Source organism: Labrus bergylta, chromosome 10, assembly GCF_963930695.1.
Source record: "Labrus bergylta chromosome 10, fLabBer1.1, whole genome shotgun sequence".
Taxonomy (NCBI): domain Eukaryota; kingdom Metazoa; phylum Chordata; class Actinopteri; order Labriformes; family Labridae; genus Labrus; species Labrus bergylta.
In genome coordinates, this window is record NC_089204.1 from 11,562,974 (window position 1) to 11,578,136 (window position 15,163).

Below are 15,163 nucleotides of genomic sequence, written 5' to 3' on the forward strand. Positions count from 1 at the left end.
AAGTATGCTCAACATTAAAATAAAGGTAGACTGTAAGCATTATTTACAGGAGAGATAGGGAATGAGAGACAGAATATAAAATACATTTTGAGACAAAAGCATAGTTGAGGATTTTTTGGTGTCAACAGTTAAGAGACAAAATATACAACAAGACATTTGTGTTGTCTTTTTGTGGTGTAAAATTCACCGTCAAGTTAAACATACTCGTAGCATTGAAGCCTTGAATGGTTCTTTGAATTAAAGGAAACCCAATTTTTAACCTTTGCTTTATTATGAGCTTGGTCAATGAAATGAAACATACCTGTAATCGCACCGCTAATAACTAGCCACAAAAGAAAAAAATAAAGGTAGACTGTAAGCATTATTTACAGGAGGAACATTATTTATTAGGAATAACCCTTTGAGATTGGTCCTCTTGTTTTGAGTGGATTCTTGAGGACAGAAATGTACAGAATAAGAACAAATAGACAACACAGAGCACAAAACAAGAAACAAAAACAAAACAGAACTAGACAATAAATATTAAATGATGAAAAGGCATACATAATCAGGAGAACCAACTTAAACATGAAATGGAGTGGATTGTTCACTTGGCAAATCGGATGCACCCACAGAGAACTCAAGAATGTAACAATAGCCACTAGAAGAAACACAAGGATAAGAAATTACACGATTAAACAGGAAATGCTAAAGACCAAACTAGGAAACATTAACACAAGGAAAGATAACAGAAAAAGGAATAAACCAACTGAATAAGAGTAAACCATGACATTAACATAACACTTGGATTTAAAATGAATGCAAGATCTGCACTGCATTGTTATAGGTTAGGGTTTTATCTGTACTGAACGTAACACTAAATGGTGCCACTCAGGTGCTCGCTGACTGCAGGTTGTGGTTGTTCTGTGGAGCTCCTGTAGTGCGAATGTGAGGATTGCATGGATATAAACCAAGGTGCACCTTCCACAGTCCAAAATTCTTTATCTAGAGAGAGATGGCCCTCAGTCCAACTTTACACACAACTTACTGAAACACTGCAGCTCATCCAGAATATTATATAAGACTTGAGCAACATAGAACATGTCAGAAATGGGTCATGCTCGGTCATTCACTTCAGGAAAACTTGTGTTTAAATCCAACAAAACAAACTGTACAAAACATTGGACAGACAGACATGAGCCTAAAGGGTTACGTTATGTTAAATAGAATATAAAACACTGCTTTACTTATTTTACTCATTCCTGCTAATTGCAGTAATTTCAAACAACATATAAAAGAAAAACTTATATCTTCACCTTTTTTCCCCAACAATTTGAACTATTTTCAAACTGATTTCAACGGTCAAAGGTCTTTTCACCGCAATCCTATTGTACAGCCTGTCACACTTTAGTCCCATTCACATTAAAAAATATCTAAAAACTTAATTCCCTGACATCTCTTTAAAATTGTCCCAATTTTCCAAGCAAATTTTGCTTCTGTAATGTATCCTTCTCTCTGGTCTTTTTGTATTTAGACCAACAATGCCAACATTGCTTGGTGAACTTGGTGTGAATTCCTTCTCTACTATGCTTGAAGAAGAGCTGCTTCTGGCCCCTGCTGCTGCACTGGACTTGTCGTTAGATGACAGAAAAGAATCATTGTGGAATAAGGAGCTTTTTTCAGACCCTATAGACGCCCAGTGAGACACAGTGAATGAGTGACCCAGATAAGACTAATGTGGGTTTGGATAGCACAACCACACAGGCTTCCTGCCTGTTGCTTAGTAACTTCTGGGTCTTCTGCCAGTCCGTCTTTCAGACTTAAGACGTCTTGTCATGGCAACCTTACATAAGACATTGCTGAGTGTTACAAACCAGTCAAGCTCAGCCTTGGACAAGAGACAACATGAAACCAGAGAGTTTGGGTGACACCACCAGCATTTGTGGCATTTAAATCAAGCTTGTCTGATTACACAATTCCCTGACTCACTGTTTGTAAGTGATACTGATTCATTTGTATTTAATTTGAACCACGTCTGATATAAACAGGCAATGAAATTCATAATAAAGTCTGTAGAGGCTGTAATAGTCAGTCAGATTATTCAAACAATACACCCCAGAATCCAGAGATGGTTTTGCCCGGTTATTTCAAACTTCAACAAATAAATGATGAAATCCAAGGTGGATACTCTCCAATCATGGACTAGTGCAATTTCACATCTGGAGGATGTTTTATCTCCGGATTGGGGGTTTTCCGCACAGTGTAAGAGAACCAAGGCTCTAAACTAAGGTAAGCGAAGATGTGTTACTACTGATATGCTGCATCAACAAGTAGATTCTTACTCGCCAGGTTACTTCAGTGCATGTCAACTACTTCTCACATTACTAAAGTAAACTCGTGACTTGAGACTAAAAATCTCTCCAAAGATGAAGTATGAGAACTTGATATACAATTTCCTGCTCATGGAGATCCATGTTTATTGAATCTCGAAGGTAAACAAACCTCTAGAAGGAAGACGACATGATTAAAACGAGAGACAAAACAGGACTTGCACATACACAGTCTATGTAAAACAAAGCGTATGTTGTAGTCCTCACTTAACAATTGTTATTTCTTTTATTTTGAAATGTGCATAGTGCAACTTTTCCACTGTTAACCATTTAAAAAAAAAAATCTAATAGGACTGAATTTTGCACTGATTTCCATGATGTCACAATATTTTTATTTTAATACTTCTGTCCACCACTGGCAGCACTGGACACTGAAATGAAAACTTCTGTCACTTCATGAAAAAGGTGCAATGAAACACTTTTGGACATACAGTATGGTGTTTTGGTTTTTCTAAGATTGTTTAAATAAGAACATGTAATAGCAATGAATTCCAGAAACAGGAGCTTTTATTCAATTCTTTAAAAGGCTTTTTCTTTCGACCCGTTTCCTCTGCTTGTTTATCAACTGAACATCTGCAGGCTTCTGGCTGCTGGTTGATGGTCCTCTCCCATCCATGATACATTAAGAGAACATAAGAGAACTGATACATACACATACCACATACCACATACTTGGTTTCACCGGTACAACCATGATACAACATTAAAAGCATTTCTGCTGCAGCCTTTTGTTAACAAAAAAGAATAAAACAAGAGGCAGCAATGTCAAAAAAAAAACAACAACATCCAACTCTTCACGAGACAATCTATACCTCATAATACACAAAGCTTTACATCCAAACAGTGTGCTGCAAACAAGCTAGACAAAATAAAACACATTTCCTATGCCTTCGTAAAAATATGTTCAAAAGTCACAAAAGCAATGAAGTCAGAATCCAAACCAAACAGGAATATACATTTTATACAACTCAGAACGGTTCTCACTCTGTCGTTTTACCGTCATGTTGTTCTGTAACTTATTGCTGACATAAAAATACTTCCAGCACTGCTTTTTAAAAACTTCATACATGTTGAATACTAGAGTATTCAACTTTTTCAACTCCAGACTACATCTCAGTATAGATGATGACATTTTAAAACACGGTTTCTTTGGAAAATGTTTTTTTTCATGTCTTTTGTTTTTAAGAAACCTCTTTCTCCATGAAGTTAACAAACAACACAAATACATCACAGCCAACATCTGATCAGAAGTGGGAAAGTTATCGGTGCGACTCAATCATGACTTTATGGTTAAAAAGTTGTCGACAACCTAAATAAAAGCCAAAGACACAAGCTGAGTTTTATATTTCTGCCACAAAGACCCCTACCACATAGGAAGACATGCTTTGAATCTAAAGCCCATAACTTCCAGGTTGCTTCCTTCTGCAGGGTAGAGTTAGGGTTAGGGCTTCCTTCTACATTCCCACTGTGATTTAATACAGCCCAATTCACTGAACATGTATATACTGTAATTGTGATACAGCTGTGGCCTGTAGATACTTCTGAATTTAATGATAGTCTGCAACGTTTACATTCATCCTTTTTTTTTTTTTTTTTTAATAAACCATCCCAGTAAAGGTTAAATAAGGGCTGAAGACTAAAGATTTATTTTTGTCTCACAAACAGCCCATGGCTTTAACTTGGTTATAAGTTTGCCATTATATGGGGAAAAGGTTTGATATGAAACATAGCTTTGTGTTTTAATATTAACATATTCTGAAGGTCGATGAGAATACAGTTTTTAGTCCATGGGGCTAAAACGCTAAGAAAAATAAATGTTTGGGATTTGAATCATCTTTGAGCAGATGTACCCATAGTTTACTTCTAATGAGCAGAATGTCACATAAATAAGTTTCATGCTGGGCAAATATCTGGTTCTCTGTTTGAATAAATACTAATATTGATAAATAAGAATTACCTAAGGAAACCAGTGACCCATTGAAATATGACAGTTTTCTTTTTGGTTACACAAATTAGTAGAAACTTTAACACCACGATAGAAATGTTTTCAATGGATTTGGAACCAAACAATTAAAAAGTAATTTCTAGAACTGTAACGACGTACAGTTCAAAGTTGTTTACTTTATGTGGGATCTACTGACGTAAAAAATCGGAGTTTGTTCGTATCATTTTGCCTTGATACTGACCCAAATAAAAGCATTTCTATTGTTCTTGTGCAGTTGTTAAGTGTGCGTTTCTGCCCATTTTATTCACTGTAAATAGTACAAAAGTTCAACATCAGCAATCTGACAAGTTCAACACAAACTTGTGTTACAGTCCCAAGAGATACATAAGGTGCGTAGGTGGTATGTGTTAGTGAATCTGTGCGTGCGTGCGTGTGTCTGTGTCTGTGTGTGTGTGTGTGTGTGTGTGTGTGTGTGTGTCTGTGTGTGTGTGTGTGTGTGTGTGTGTGTGTGTGTGTGTGTGTGTGTGTGTGTGTGTGTGTGTGTGTGTATAGATGTGTGTGTGTGTATAGATGTGTGTGCCAGAGCTGGTCACTCCAGGCCGAAGCCCTCAGCATTGGAGATGGCGATGGTGAGTTTGTGTTTGAGCTCCTTTCTGGTTCGATATGTAGGCAGACAGATCTGATTAAAACATGTGTGAGAGATTGGTAACCTGCAGAGACAGAGAGAGAGAGAGAGAGAGAGAGAGAGAGAGAGAGAGAGAGAGAGAGAGAGAGAGAGAGGGAGAGAGAGAGAGAGAGAGAGAGAGAGAGAGGAGGGGGGGGGGGCAGAAATTAGCAATGCACATATTTACACTGAAAGTTCTTAAAACATGAAGCTTTCACAGTAAACTATGTGGCCAGGATGATATCAAATCTGTCCAAAACAACGCACGTCTCCATATTACATACAACCCTTTTTGGAAATGTGCAAATTGCTAAAGCAGACCTGACCTGCATCAACCCTGTAAGAGGAAGAAAAGCACTTCCTCTTGAAATGTTTTTATGGGTATTTCTTTTATGCACAAATAGTAGTACGTTCAAAGAGGACTGATGAGAGCGTGGATAAAAGGGTAAAGACATTGACTGAGAGCAAATTAGTTTTTTTCTTTTTTTTAGTATTTAGGAATAAAGATCCGAGAGGCTGTTTACTTTATTCTCTCCTTTGGGAGATTTCTTTCCACCAAAGGCAGCTGCCTTACATTTTGTAATTTGTTTTTTTACTAAAAAAGATAAATAATAATCAATATATTCCTCTATCAATATATGTATAATATAATCCTCTATATATTTATATTTACAATTGGTTAACCATATACATGTTAAATGCCATACTCTAAAAATGTACCTGTGGATCCATTCATTGCAACTTTCATCTTCTCTGAATTCAAGATCGTCAGAGTTTCCATTATCCAGCGTTTAAAGGGCGGAGCGAAGGCTTCCTTCAAATTTAGCAGGAAACTAAATTCCAAAAAATATTTGACCAAACACCCTGCTCACACTAACAACCAAGTACAACACTGTGGAGTAACTAATAATTGTGAAACAATGTAAATCTCTCTGACCTTGATTTGAGGTTTTTTGTTTTTAAATTCCAACATGTCTTGCTGTTGAAATCCTACATTGTGATTCAAGTTATCTTATTACAAATAAGACAAGTAACAGTTAAAGTGTTAATCCTTTACAAACAGTATGTGTTAGCCAGCTCAAACACACAGCTAATCCAATCAGACAGTGAAAAGACAGTTTGTAAGTGAAGGTGGTTGTGATAGTGTCACAACTGTTTAATTGATAAATAGAAGAAGGAGAGCGGTGACATGTAATCTTCTCTCCCTGGTCCTGTTTTGATAGTTTGCATTAACATGTAGCTTTACATTTCAGTTTGGGCCTCTCCGGATCACTGTATCAACATGTCACTTTCAAGTATAAACATGTTAAGTTGAGCTCCGTTCTCCCCGGTCAGCTTTTTGAGAACTTACCAGTCATTTGGGACGTCAATTTTGGAGATTTTGAAGTTGAGGTCAGCCATTCCCCCAACAGGAACGCGGTCACTTCCTGTGGCGAAGTGGAGGAGCTTCTTCTGCAGCTCGAGAGGGAAGGCCAACACCACCTCCCAGAAACACCTATTGCACAACATAAAAACAATATTACAGCTGAGTGCTTTTTTGCAATCTTGTGTCATCTTTTCTAGTTGGTTTAGTAAATGTACTTGAGCTTGTATAGGGCTTTTCAAGTCTTCTGACTGCTCAAAGTGTTTTTACACCGCAGGTCAAACCTAACCATTCACAAAGTGATAGCAGAGGTTGCTATGTTAAGTAACCATCAGAAGTAAATAATCCCATGCATGCACATTCACACACCACAGACGAAGCAGTGGGAGCAACTTGGGGTTAAGTTAAGTGTCTTGCCAAGGACCCATCGGACATGTGGCTGCAGGAGCTGGGGATTGAACCCCCGACCTTCTGTTTGAGATATTGACTCTACCAACTAAGCCACAACCACCGTTTGGAGTTGGTGTATAGTTTTATTCGATTTCATCATATTGCATTGTAAAACAAAGCTGCAGGTGATTTTAGATGCATTTGAACTTAATTGTCCTTCTCTTTTTCTTTTTGTAAAAAATGCAGTTACACCTTTGTGATCCCCTACTTTACAGTCCTTTTTGGTATTGTTACTAAAAGATAATTGTTTTCTTTAAATGGTTGCATTCAATATGTTTCTCAAATGATTCCTTGAGTAATAAATGGCAGATTGTTAGACGGACAGTTTTGAAGTTGTATAACAGGCCTGCAGCTGCTTGTTGTCGGCTGTCAGCACCCTGCTGGGTTACATTATCTGTGCCTGACAAGTGTTGGCTCGTTTTTCAGCGGGAAACAAAAGGACTGAAGGGCATCTGTGTGATTGTGTGAGTGAGTGTGTGTGTGAGAGAGAGAGAGAGAGAGAGAGAGAGATAAAGAGAGAGATCCTTCCTGTTATAAAAACTAATGCCTCGCCTGCTTTGGGTTAAAACCATTAGTCAACCATCACTTTGAAATGAAAAACAAAGTCTGGTCGGGCTTAGTGGGTCCACATTTCATATTTCAAGCTGCAAGCAGCAACACAATGGAGCTGACTTGTACGACATTTTGATTTGCAGACTGTTTAATACAATGCAAGCTATTTAGATAGAATGTCTTCATCTGAAGAAAAAAAACAGGTATTGGTTGAATTAGAAAACAATACTTTAAGTCACCAGACAGGAAAATATTTAAAAAAAAGTAATTTAAGTTATTTATTAAATAGCAGTTTGGGTCAATTTCAGTCAAGAGGAGGTGCAGGCGTCGTACCGTACAGTGGTGTCGGTCTTGCTGTATCCTTCATACTGAGCAGCTTTCTGCAGAGCGCTCATGTCGAGCTCGGGACTCCCGCACACCAACATCTCCACCTCCTCTGGCCGCAGCAACTGCAACAACAAGGGAAATATTTTTCTGATTTTATTAAGATTTCCAGACAGTACAGCAACACGTCAGGTGTACTGACAATAGGGTAGCATAGCATAATACTATGATTTAGCTTAAAATGACAACAAACGACATGAAATAGCTGAATGTACTGTAGGAGAAGGAGAAGAATATGGAACACAATGCAAAGTTATATGATAATATTTGCTGAAAAAATTATGGATTAATATTCTCTATTGTTTTTTTTTTTTAAAACACATTACCAACAATGATATGCAGCTATACATACACTAGCAATTACCTTGTATACATAAGTAATGGCCTGTAAATGCTTTTTACTGGTTGACCTATATAGAGAGGTCATTACAAAATGTTAATACATCCATTAGCTATGACTGAAAACCTGCTGGTCATGGTTTTATTTTTCTGGCAGTGTTACTGTTTGACTACACCCTCTGAGCTACAGTGACGAGGAAGCATTCATATGAAAACAATCTGATGCACGCAACAAGAGCCTTTCCCAATAATTCGGCTAAAACACAAGCAGCAGTCAGATGCAACAATCACACCCGTATACTTGAATGGTGCAAGGCCGTCCCGCAAGCGCCACACCAACAACAACCAGTAAATCAGGGGGAGAAACAGGAAATTCTGCCTCATCAGAGCAGCTGATAACAGAAAGTGAGAAAGTTCCTGTTTCCTGTTTATGACCAGGAAAAAGTGACACAAAAAAAAAACAGAACAACAACCACACAATATAGTCCTGAACCGGAGAAATGTAACTCTGCTGGTCTCTTGTGTTGATCACAAATACTAGTAGAGTAATGTACAAAAGGAGAAGTGTTTAAAATTAATTATAAGAGCAAAACATGATCCCGAAAACAAGTGCAATAAATTGCAAATTTCACAATCTTGTTTTGAGAAAATAACACAGTTTTTAGGTGATTTTGATGGTACTGTCTGACGCTTTTATGATCTCAGAGCTAAAAACTCCAACCAGTCAGACAACCCAGACAATCTTCCCTAATGATGAAAAACACTACACCACTAAACCACACACACACCCAGGCCTGTCTGATCACATCCTGACACATTGCAGACGTGACTGAAGGATCGAGCGCAAAACAGAAGAGAAAGACTGAAACAACTAGAATAAAAACAGAAGTGATGCAAGACGTTTTTACACATGTAATGTTTGGGTCAGATTGGATCATCCACACTCGAGTTAGATACCACTTCCTATTTGATGGCTACACATTACACTTTGCCAATACAGCAGGTGACAGTTTTGAAACAGGGGTGAGGCAGAGTAAAACAAACCAAAAACATGAACATTTCAATATTTAGCTTTCATCAGCACAGCTGAGGGTTGTCCTCTTTCAATCAGTCTTTATATTCCAATGCCATCCTGTTCCCCTCTGTGACCCAGATTCAGGCTCTGAGATGATAAAGTCAAACTGTCCGTCTGACCGTCTTATCTGCTGCAATCACACACAGTTATTTCAGTGTTCACATTGGAGCTGTGACTCCCAACAAAACACTTCAGTAAAAAACGTACACACGGTTCACCGAGGTTCACTTCAAACTTGACTGACCTGACACTGAACTTGAAACAGTAGAGGTAAGACATCAAAGGTCAAATTCACTGTACTGTTTTTATGCTCTGTTAGAAAACTACTCTGTCAGAGGAACCTTTAAGAAATGTCATGAAGAATCTAGTCTAGGATTATGCTGTTATAATTTAATTCTGTAAAAGTTTCACTTATACTGGCGTCAGTAAAAACCCTAATTTCTTTAAGGCCCCCCTCCTCATATGCACACCCTCCTCTGATTGGCCAGCTCTGTTTGCAGTCTCAGGAGATATTTATTGAGTGAGTTCCGGGGTGGGCGTATCCTTGAAAGAGCTGCCCTACAACTTTTCTCCATGCTTTTCTCTAATTGCATGTTTTGGATTTTTCCACTGTGTGTATGTGGTTCCCCAGTGGGCTTTTGACCCTTTTTGGGCCCCCCAAAGTTCAACAAACAACAACACTAAGATCAGATATCAGTCAGAAGCTTTTTTTTTTTATCAGTGAAAGCTAACATTTGATGTAGGAGGAGGGTAAACATGATTGACTGCTTGAGCCCCATTTTTCTGGCAGATGTCTTTGCCCATGATGACGAAGAAGAAGGAAAGGTCTTCTGTTTTCAAATATAACTTTCCACTGAAACACAACAGTCGTATATCTTTACACTGCTGTTACACAAGAAGGGATAGTTTCTTCTTTATTAGAATGTTTGAAATATTATCCCTGGAAATGTCTACCCACCATTTATCTGGAAACAAGCCACTGCTGTTTGAACGATATTATATCACGTCACATTGGAACTCTACTACTTAATTTAGTCGTGTGTTGGGTGTCAGTCTAATGACATTGGAAGATACATTTTGACATCTTCGTTTTTATCTTATAGACAGTATGACATTCAGTTAGATAAGTCATATCTGCTCATATTTGCATAGCTTTGGCAATTGGATGCAATTATCATCCTTTAACCTGTATTATCATTTATAAACAAACTCTTAATTTGTACTGGCAGTCACTAAAGAGGGTTGATATTAATGTCAGAGCTGGTTAACCATAAATGATTGGGGCAGGTCGAAAGAGTAAATATTTGAATATTTCAAGTTACACCTCATTTGAAATCTTTTTTTTTCTTTGATAACTTGAACCAAACAGAGATTTGACTTCTGATTAAGTATTACAAAATATTATGACCAAGTTATGTAAGGAGATTGAAATGTACACTCCAGGAATACAGTTTTCAATGGAAAATGTTTTTAAATAATCTTGGAATAACACTTATTATTAACACTTATTATAAACACAAGTTATAGTTAATAGCTGTAAATTATTCTGTACAAACATTTACTGGTAGACCTTTACCTGTAATATTTGCCAAGCTGATATGTTGGGCTTGCTCTATTCATCTTATGAACCACAAAAATAACAACATTGTGCTTTTCTGGCAAAGTACAATCAAAGCCAGTTTTGTCCAGTTATCACAAAGTTCTATCCAGGTCAGCATCATAAACAACACAGCTGAGAGGATGACCCTGAATGTACTTTTTAAATGTCTGGGCAATGGCCAACTTTATTTCAGTTACATAAGTTAGTTCGGCTTAGTGGCCTTTTAGGTAAAAGACCAGGAGAGAGAAATACCCAAAAATAGCAAAGAGTTGGTTATTATGTTTTTAGCTAACTTGAGTTTTAAAATCAAATGAAACAAAATGAATGGCATAATCCTTCAAACCTTTTGGACAATGTATTTGAAAAGTTGTTTCAATGTTTTTCAAACATTTACACACTGGAGATACCAACTAAGGTAAAATTTGCATGTTAAATTTTCTGCAACCAACAAGCAAGTCTTTACACACACAAACACACAAACACATGCACACACATGCACACACACACTGTGGACTCACCATGAGAGCATCAGAGGCACACACACTATGGAAGCCGTGGTAGAAGGCAGCAAACTGTTTATAAATGGATTTATTCAGCAGGAAGTCGACGTAGAGCTGGACATACTCTGTGTAGGGAGAAGGAACAAAACAGTGATTATTCTATATTCCATGACAAACTTTTACCATTGTACCCTCCAGTGTTGGCTGTTCCATTGAACACTCAGAAAGTGGCAGAGAACTCAACCTGAGAGCAGCCAGATGGAAAATTAGGTTTATTAACTAAATAAAAAGCGACTTGGTCCACTTAAAAAAGGTACAAAGAAGGTTTTGAGCTGAGCCATGTTTGTGTTGGTACTTTCTTTACTATGCAGCGCTACACTGATTCAGTCATATGGCCTTGTCGAGCCTATGTGGTCATGATGTTAAGAGCATTTTGACTTATGAACTAAGAGGTCAGCATCTTCTACATACCAAAAAAGCCATTTTTTGTTGGTGTTTCTAGGCTACTGTGTTTAGCTTGTATTTGCTTCTTCTTGTAATTCAAACAATGGGGAGTGAACCAAGGTCAAACATGTAGCCGTTGGGGCTACTAGATGTTGAACAACAATTACTTTTACTAAAATCCTGTGCAGAAAAAAACCACATGCTTAGGCACTATGGGGCATGTGGAAAATGTAATAGCTAGCTTCAATTTAGCATTAGGTACATTGTTATCCTTAATTTCAGTGTAAGCAAGTGGACCGACATTATCTTGTTGCAGTGCATGTTGTTATGTTTATGGGGAGGGGGCACCAAAGTCTACATCGTAGGGTCCACGACTTCACTGTATACACAGTCCAGAAATATAGATTAGGCTAAACTAGCAACTAGCTTATTGCTCTGTCTCTTTTTTTTTTCTCTTTCCATCCAACTGCCAAAATTGGAGAGAAGACACAAAGTAGATATTGATCAAAAAAAGATAATTGGAAACAATGAATAGGACAAATCTGCATTTAGTTTAGGCCGTATAAAATAATAAGCAATAGACGGATAATCAATATAACAACAGATAAGATTTGCATTCAATTATACGCCGGCTAACATTAATGTTTAGTATAAATAATAGAATAGGAAAGGTCTCGCTAAGACAAACCAGCCAGAAATGTAAGCCTTTAAAGGTCACATATTATGCAAAATACACTTTACTATGCTTTTTTGAATACTAGTAGGTGTCTTTGGCCTGCCTACAAACCCCCAATTATGAAAAAAGTCCACCCTCTCAGTCTTTTGTTTTCTTCAGTTTTTAGAAAATATGTGCTCAAACAGGCCGTTTGGAGATTTTCCCTTTATGAGTTACTGCCCTATCACAAAGGGCAGTAACCCCTCCTCCATGTGGGTGACACTCCCACAGCTAGGTGTTTGTTCTACCATCAGAGTCTGTGTCCTCACTGTAAACAATTGGGCATGTTGCAGACACAGCTTGCTTGCATTTAAAGCTACAGACACAGAAACAGTCTGTACTGAGCAGGGCTGAAATAAAGGGGTTTATAGTCATGATAAAATACAGGATCAGAGTGGATTTATAACAACAGACTTCATAGACATGTTTTGGGGACCTCTGAGACTCTGAAGTTGAAAAATAACATGAGTTGTTGAGGATAGTAGTACTAGTTATCACCTTCATGTTTTTTTGCTCTGGGTATACCTCTCAGGCTGCATACACGCTGCACTATGTTATCTGCAAAGGTAAGTCAGACTTGTACAAAATAAGCAAAAGGAATACCCGCACCATCTACAGTTTTACATTTTTCCCTTTTCTTCAGTCGTTGCAGCAACCTGAAGTTTCAAATGCAGGTACATATTCAATTTCTGTCAGAGAATGTCGTAGGATTTGTACAGCTATCCTCTATAGGGCAGCTTGCGGACAGATCTTGACAGTGATCTTAGGTGCAGGTTCTGTTTCCACTAACTTAATAGTTTTTGAGTTTTTTTTCCAAAGAAAATGAACCACTTAAGTTATTTCTAATGAGGTGTGTTTGTTCTTTAAACATTTATTTGATCAAAGGTGCAGCTGGCCTTGGATTCGTGCAATAACCGTCATGGAAATACGAAGTGCTTTATGGGTGTTAAGTGTTATCTGCTTTTTATTAAATTTCGGAGCTTCTTATCCTAGACTTAAAGCATTTTTGCTCTACTTCAGTCTGATCGAGCAGGGTGTAGGTTTGCAGAGGCGTAAAGGTAGTCTGTGCGTCTGTGAGCATGTTTCTTGACAAACTGAACGACTCAGAGGTCATTCACTGCTGAAATATGAAGCTGGCTCTGAGCATGGACTCACCCTTCCTGTTCTGCTTGGTGACAGGGATTTTATCTCCCCCAGGCTTCAGGTTGTAGGATTTAGCAATGCCCATTTCCTCCTGAAACACCTGCAACACAAACACACACACGATACAACAAGTTATGGCAACAAGTTATGATGTTTTCTTGGACCAAAGAAATTACACAAAGTTAAAGGTAAATGGATGCATCTAAATGTCTCTTTTATCCCAAACACCTTTCAGTTTGTCTCTCATTGCCTGGTGACAAACACAGAGTTCTTTCCACTGACACTCCCATTGTCCTAAGCTCCTTGGAGCGCTATACCATCTCGGCAATAAATTGAGTCCCATCATATGGGTGCTATGTGCTACATTAAAGTACGCACAGGATAATCATGGCTGTACATTGCACATTCTCTCTGTATGTCACACTATAAACTTTGCACACACCCTTGGTAACATAAAGCACAGTCCTGCACAAACTCTAAAGCTTTTTTTAATTTCAATTTATTAACAGATATATGGTCCATGTTTTGTGTAATATTATTTCATATATTTTTTAATGTTTCTAGACAATAAGCAGGAAAGTTTAGAGTCACTTTCTATTTTGCATTTAATTCAATACAATTTTATTATATTATCACAAATAGCGTATTTTACACTGTCTGAAAAAAAAGGTATAATTGATGTCTAGCAACAGACATCGACTTCCCTGATAACCACAGGTTGAGGACAAAACCCTGGGAAGTTCTACAATTTTAAAATTCAATAACAGTAGCAGACTCTTTTGTCCAAAGCAACGTACATCAATGAGTAAGTAAAGCACACGCAGGGATCTATGGAGGAGGACAAAACTTCGGTAAGTGCTAAAAATCAGCTCTAATCTGTTCCTGTGCTCAGCCAAGGAAGACTTACATCTTATAATAACCCTTGAAATGTTCTTTATTTTCCAATTTAGAATTGAATATGGATAAGCAAATAAAATGTAAAATAAAGTGTTTGTGCTATAACTGTGCTTGCATACATTAGTGGTATCACTCTTATATTAAATAAAGACATTTTCATTCCTTCCAGTTTCTCATCTATAATTAAAATGGAAACATTTCTTATGTGGTACATAAATACACTTTGGGTTTATGGTTAGAAATAAGTTTAGCATAGGGGGCGGGGCTATAGGGATTGAATTATAGTGAGGGCAAACTTATGTGTGCAGTAAATAGAGGGGTATAAATACAGTCAAAGGGACACTCATCCATACAGAAAGACAAACATACAGGGAGAAAATGGGGAGTCATCATGATGAAGGAGTGACATAAAAACTACAGAGGGAGAGAAAGATTCAGTGTGGTGCCGGTCAGTGGGTTCAGCCGTGCCACAGTGGTGTGACTGTGGCCGGCCTATAGCTCACAGTGAGCTCACACTGTGGGTTAAAATAACATCATCACTCCGGCTTTTACATAACACATATGTTACTGCTGTGTATATAACCCCAGTTGCACCATAAAGCATTCCATTATATCTGGTAAGTACACTCAGCCTGCTCTGACAGGCCAGCTTCATGAAACACGCTGATGTCATATCATGTAAAACTCAGTGTGTGGAACTTTGTGATGTATGCTGAGGACCCA

General features: G+C 37.8%; 1 protein-coding gene across 1 annotated transcript in view; it reads right to left on the reverse strand.

Annotated features, from left to right (window-relative positions):
* Nucleotides 1–2,858: 2,858 nt before the first annotated feature.
* Nucleotides 2,859–15,163, reverse strand: part of hectd2 (HECT domain containing 2) — a 52,485-nt gene continuing 40,180 nt past the window's right edge. The window contains exons 18-22 of the mRNA XM_065959479.1: nt 13,556–13,643; nt 11,260–11,366; nt 7,677–7,792; nt 6,330–6,473; nt 2,859–5,024 (exon numbers count right to left, since the gene is read on the reverse strand). Coding sequence (XP_065815551.1) covers nt 4,904–5,024; nt 6,330–6,473; nt 7,677–7,792; nt 11,260–11,366; nt 13,556–13,643 — 576 coding nt within the window. The 3' untranslated portion in view covers nt 2,859–4,903. The remainder of the gene's footprint in view (nt 5,025–6,329; nt 6,474–7,676; nt 7,793–11,259; nt 11,367–13,555; nt 13,644–15,163) is intronic.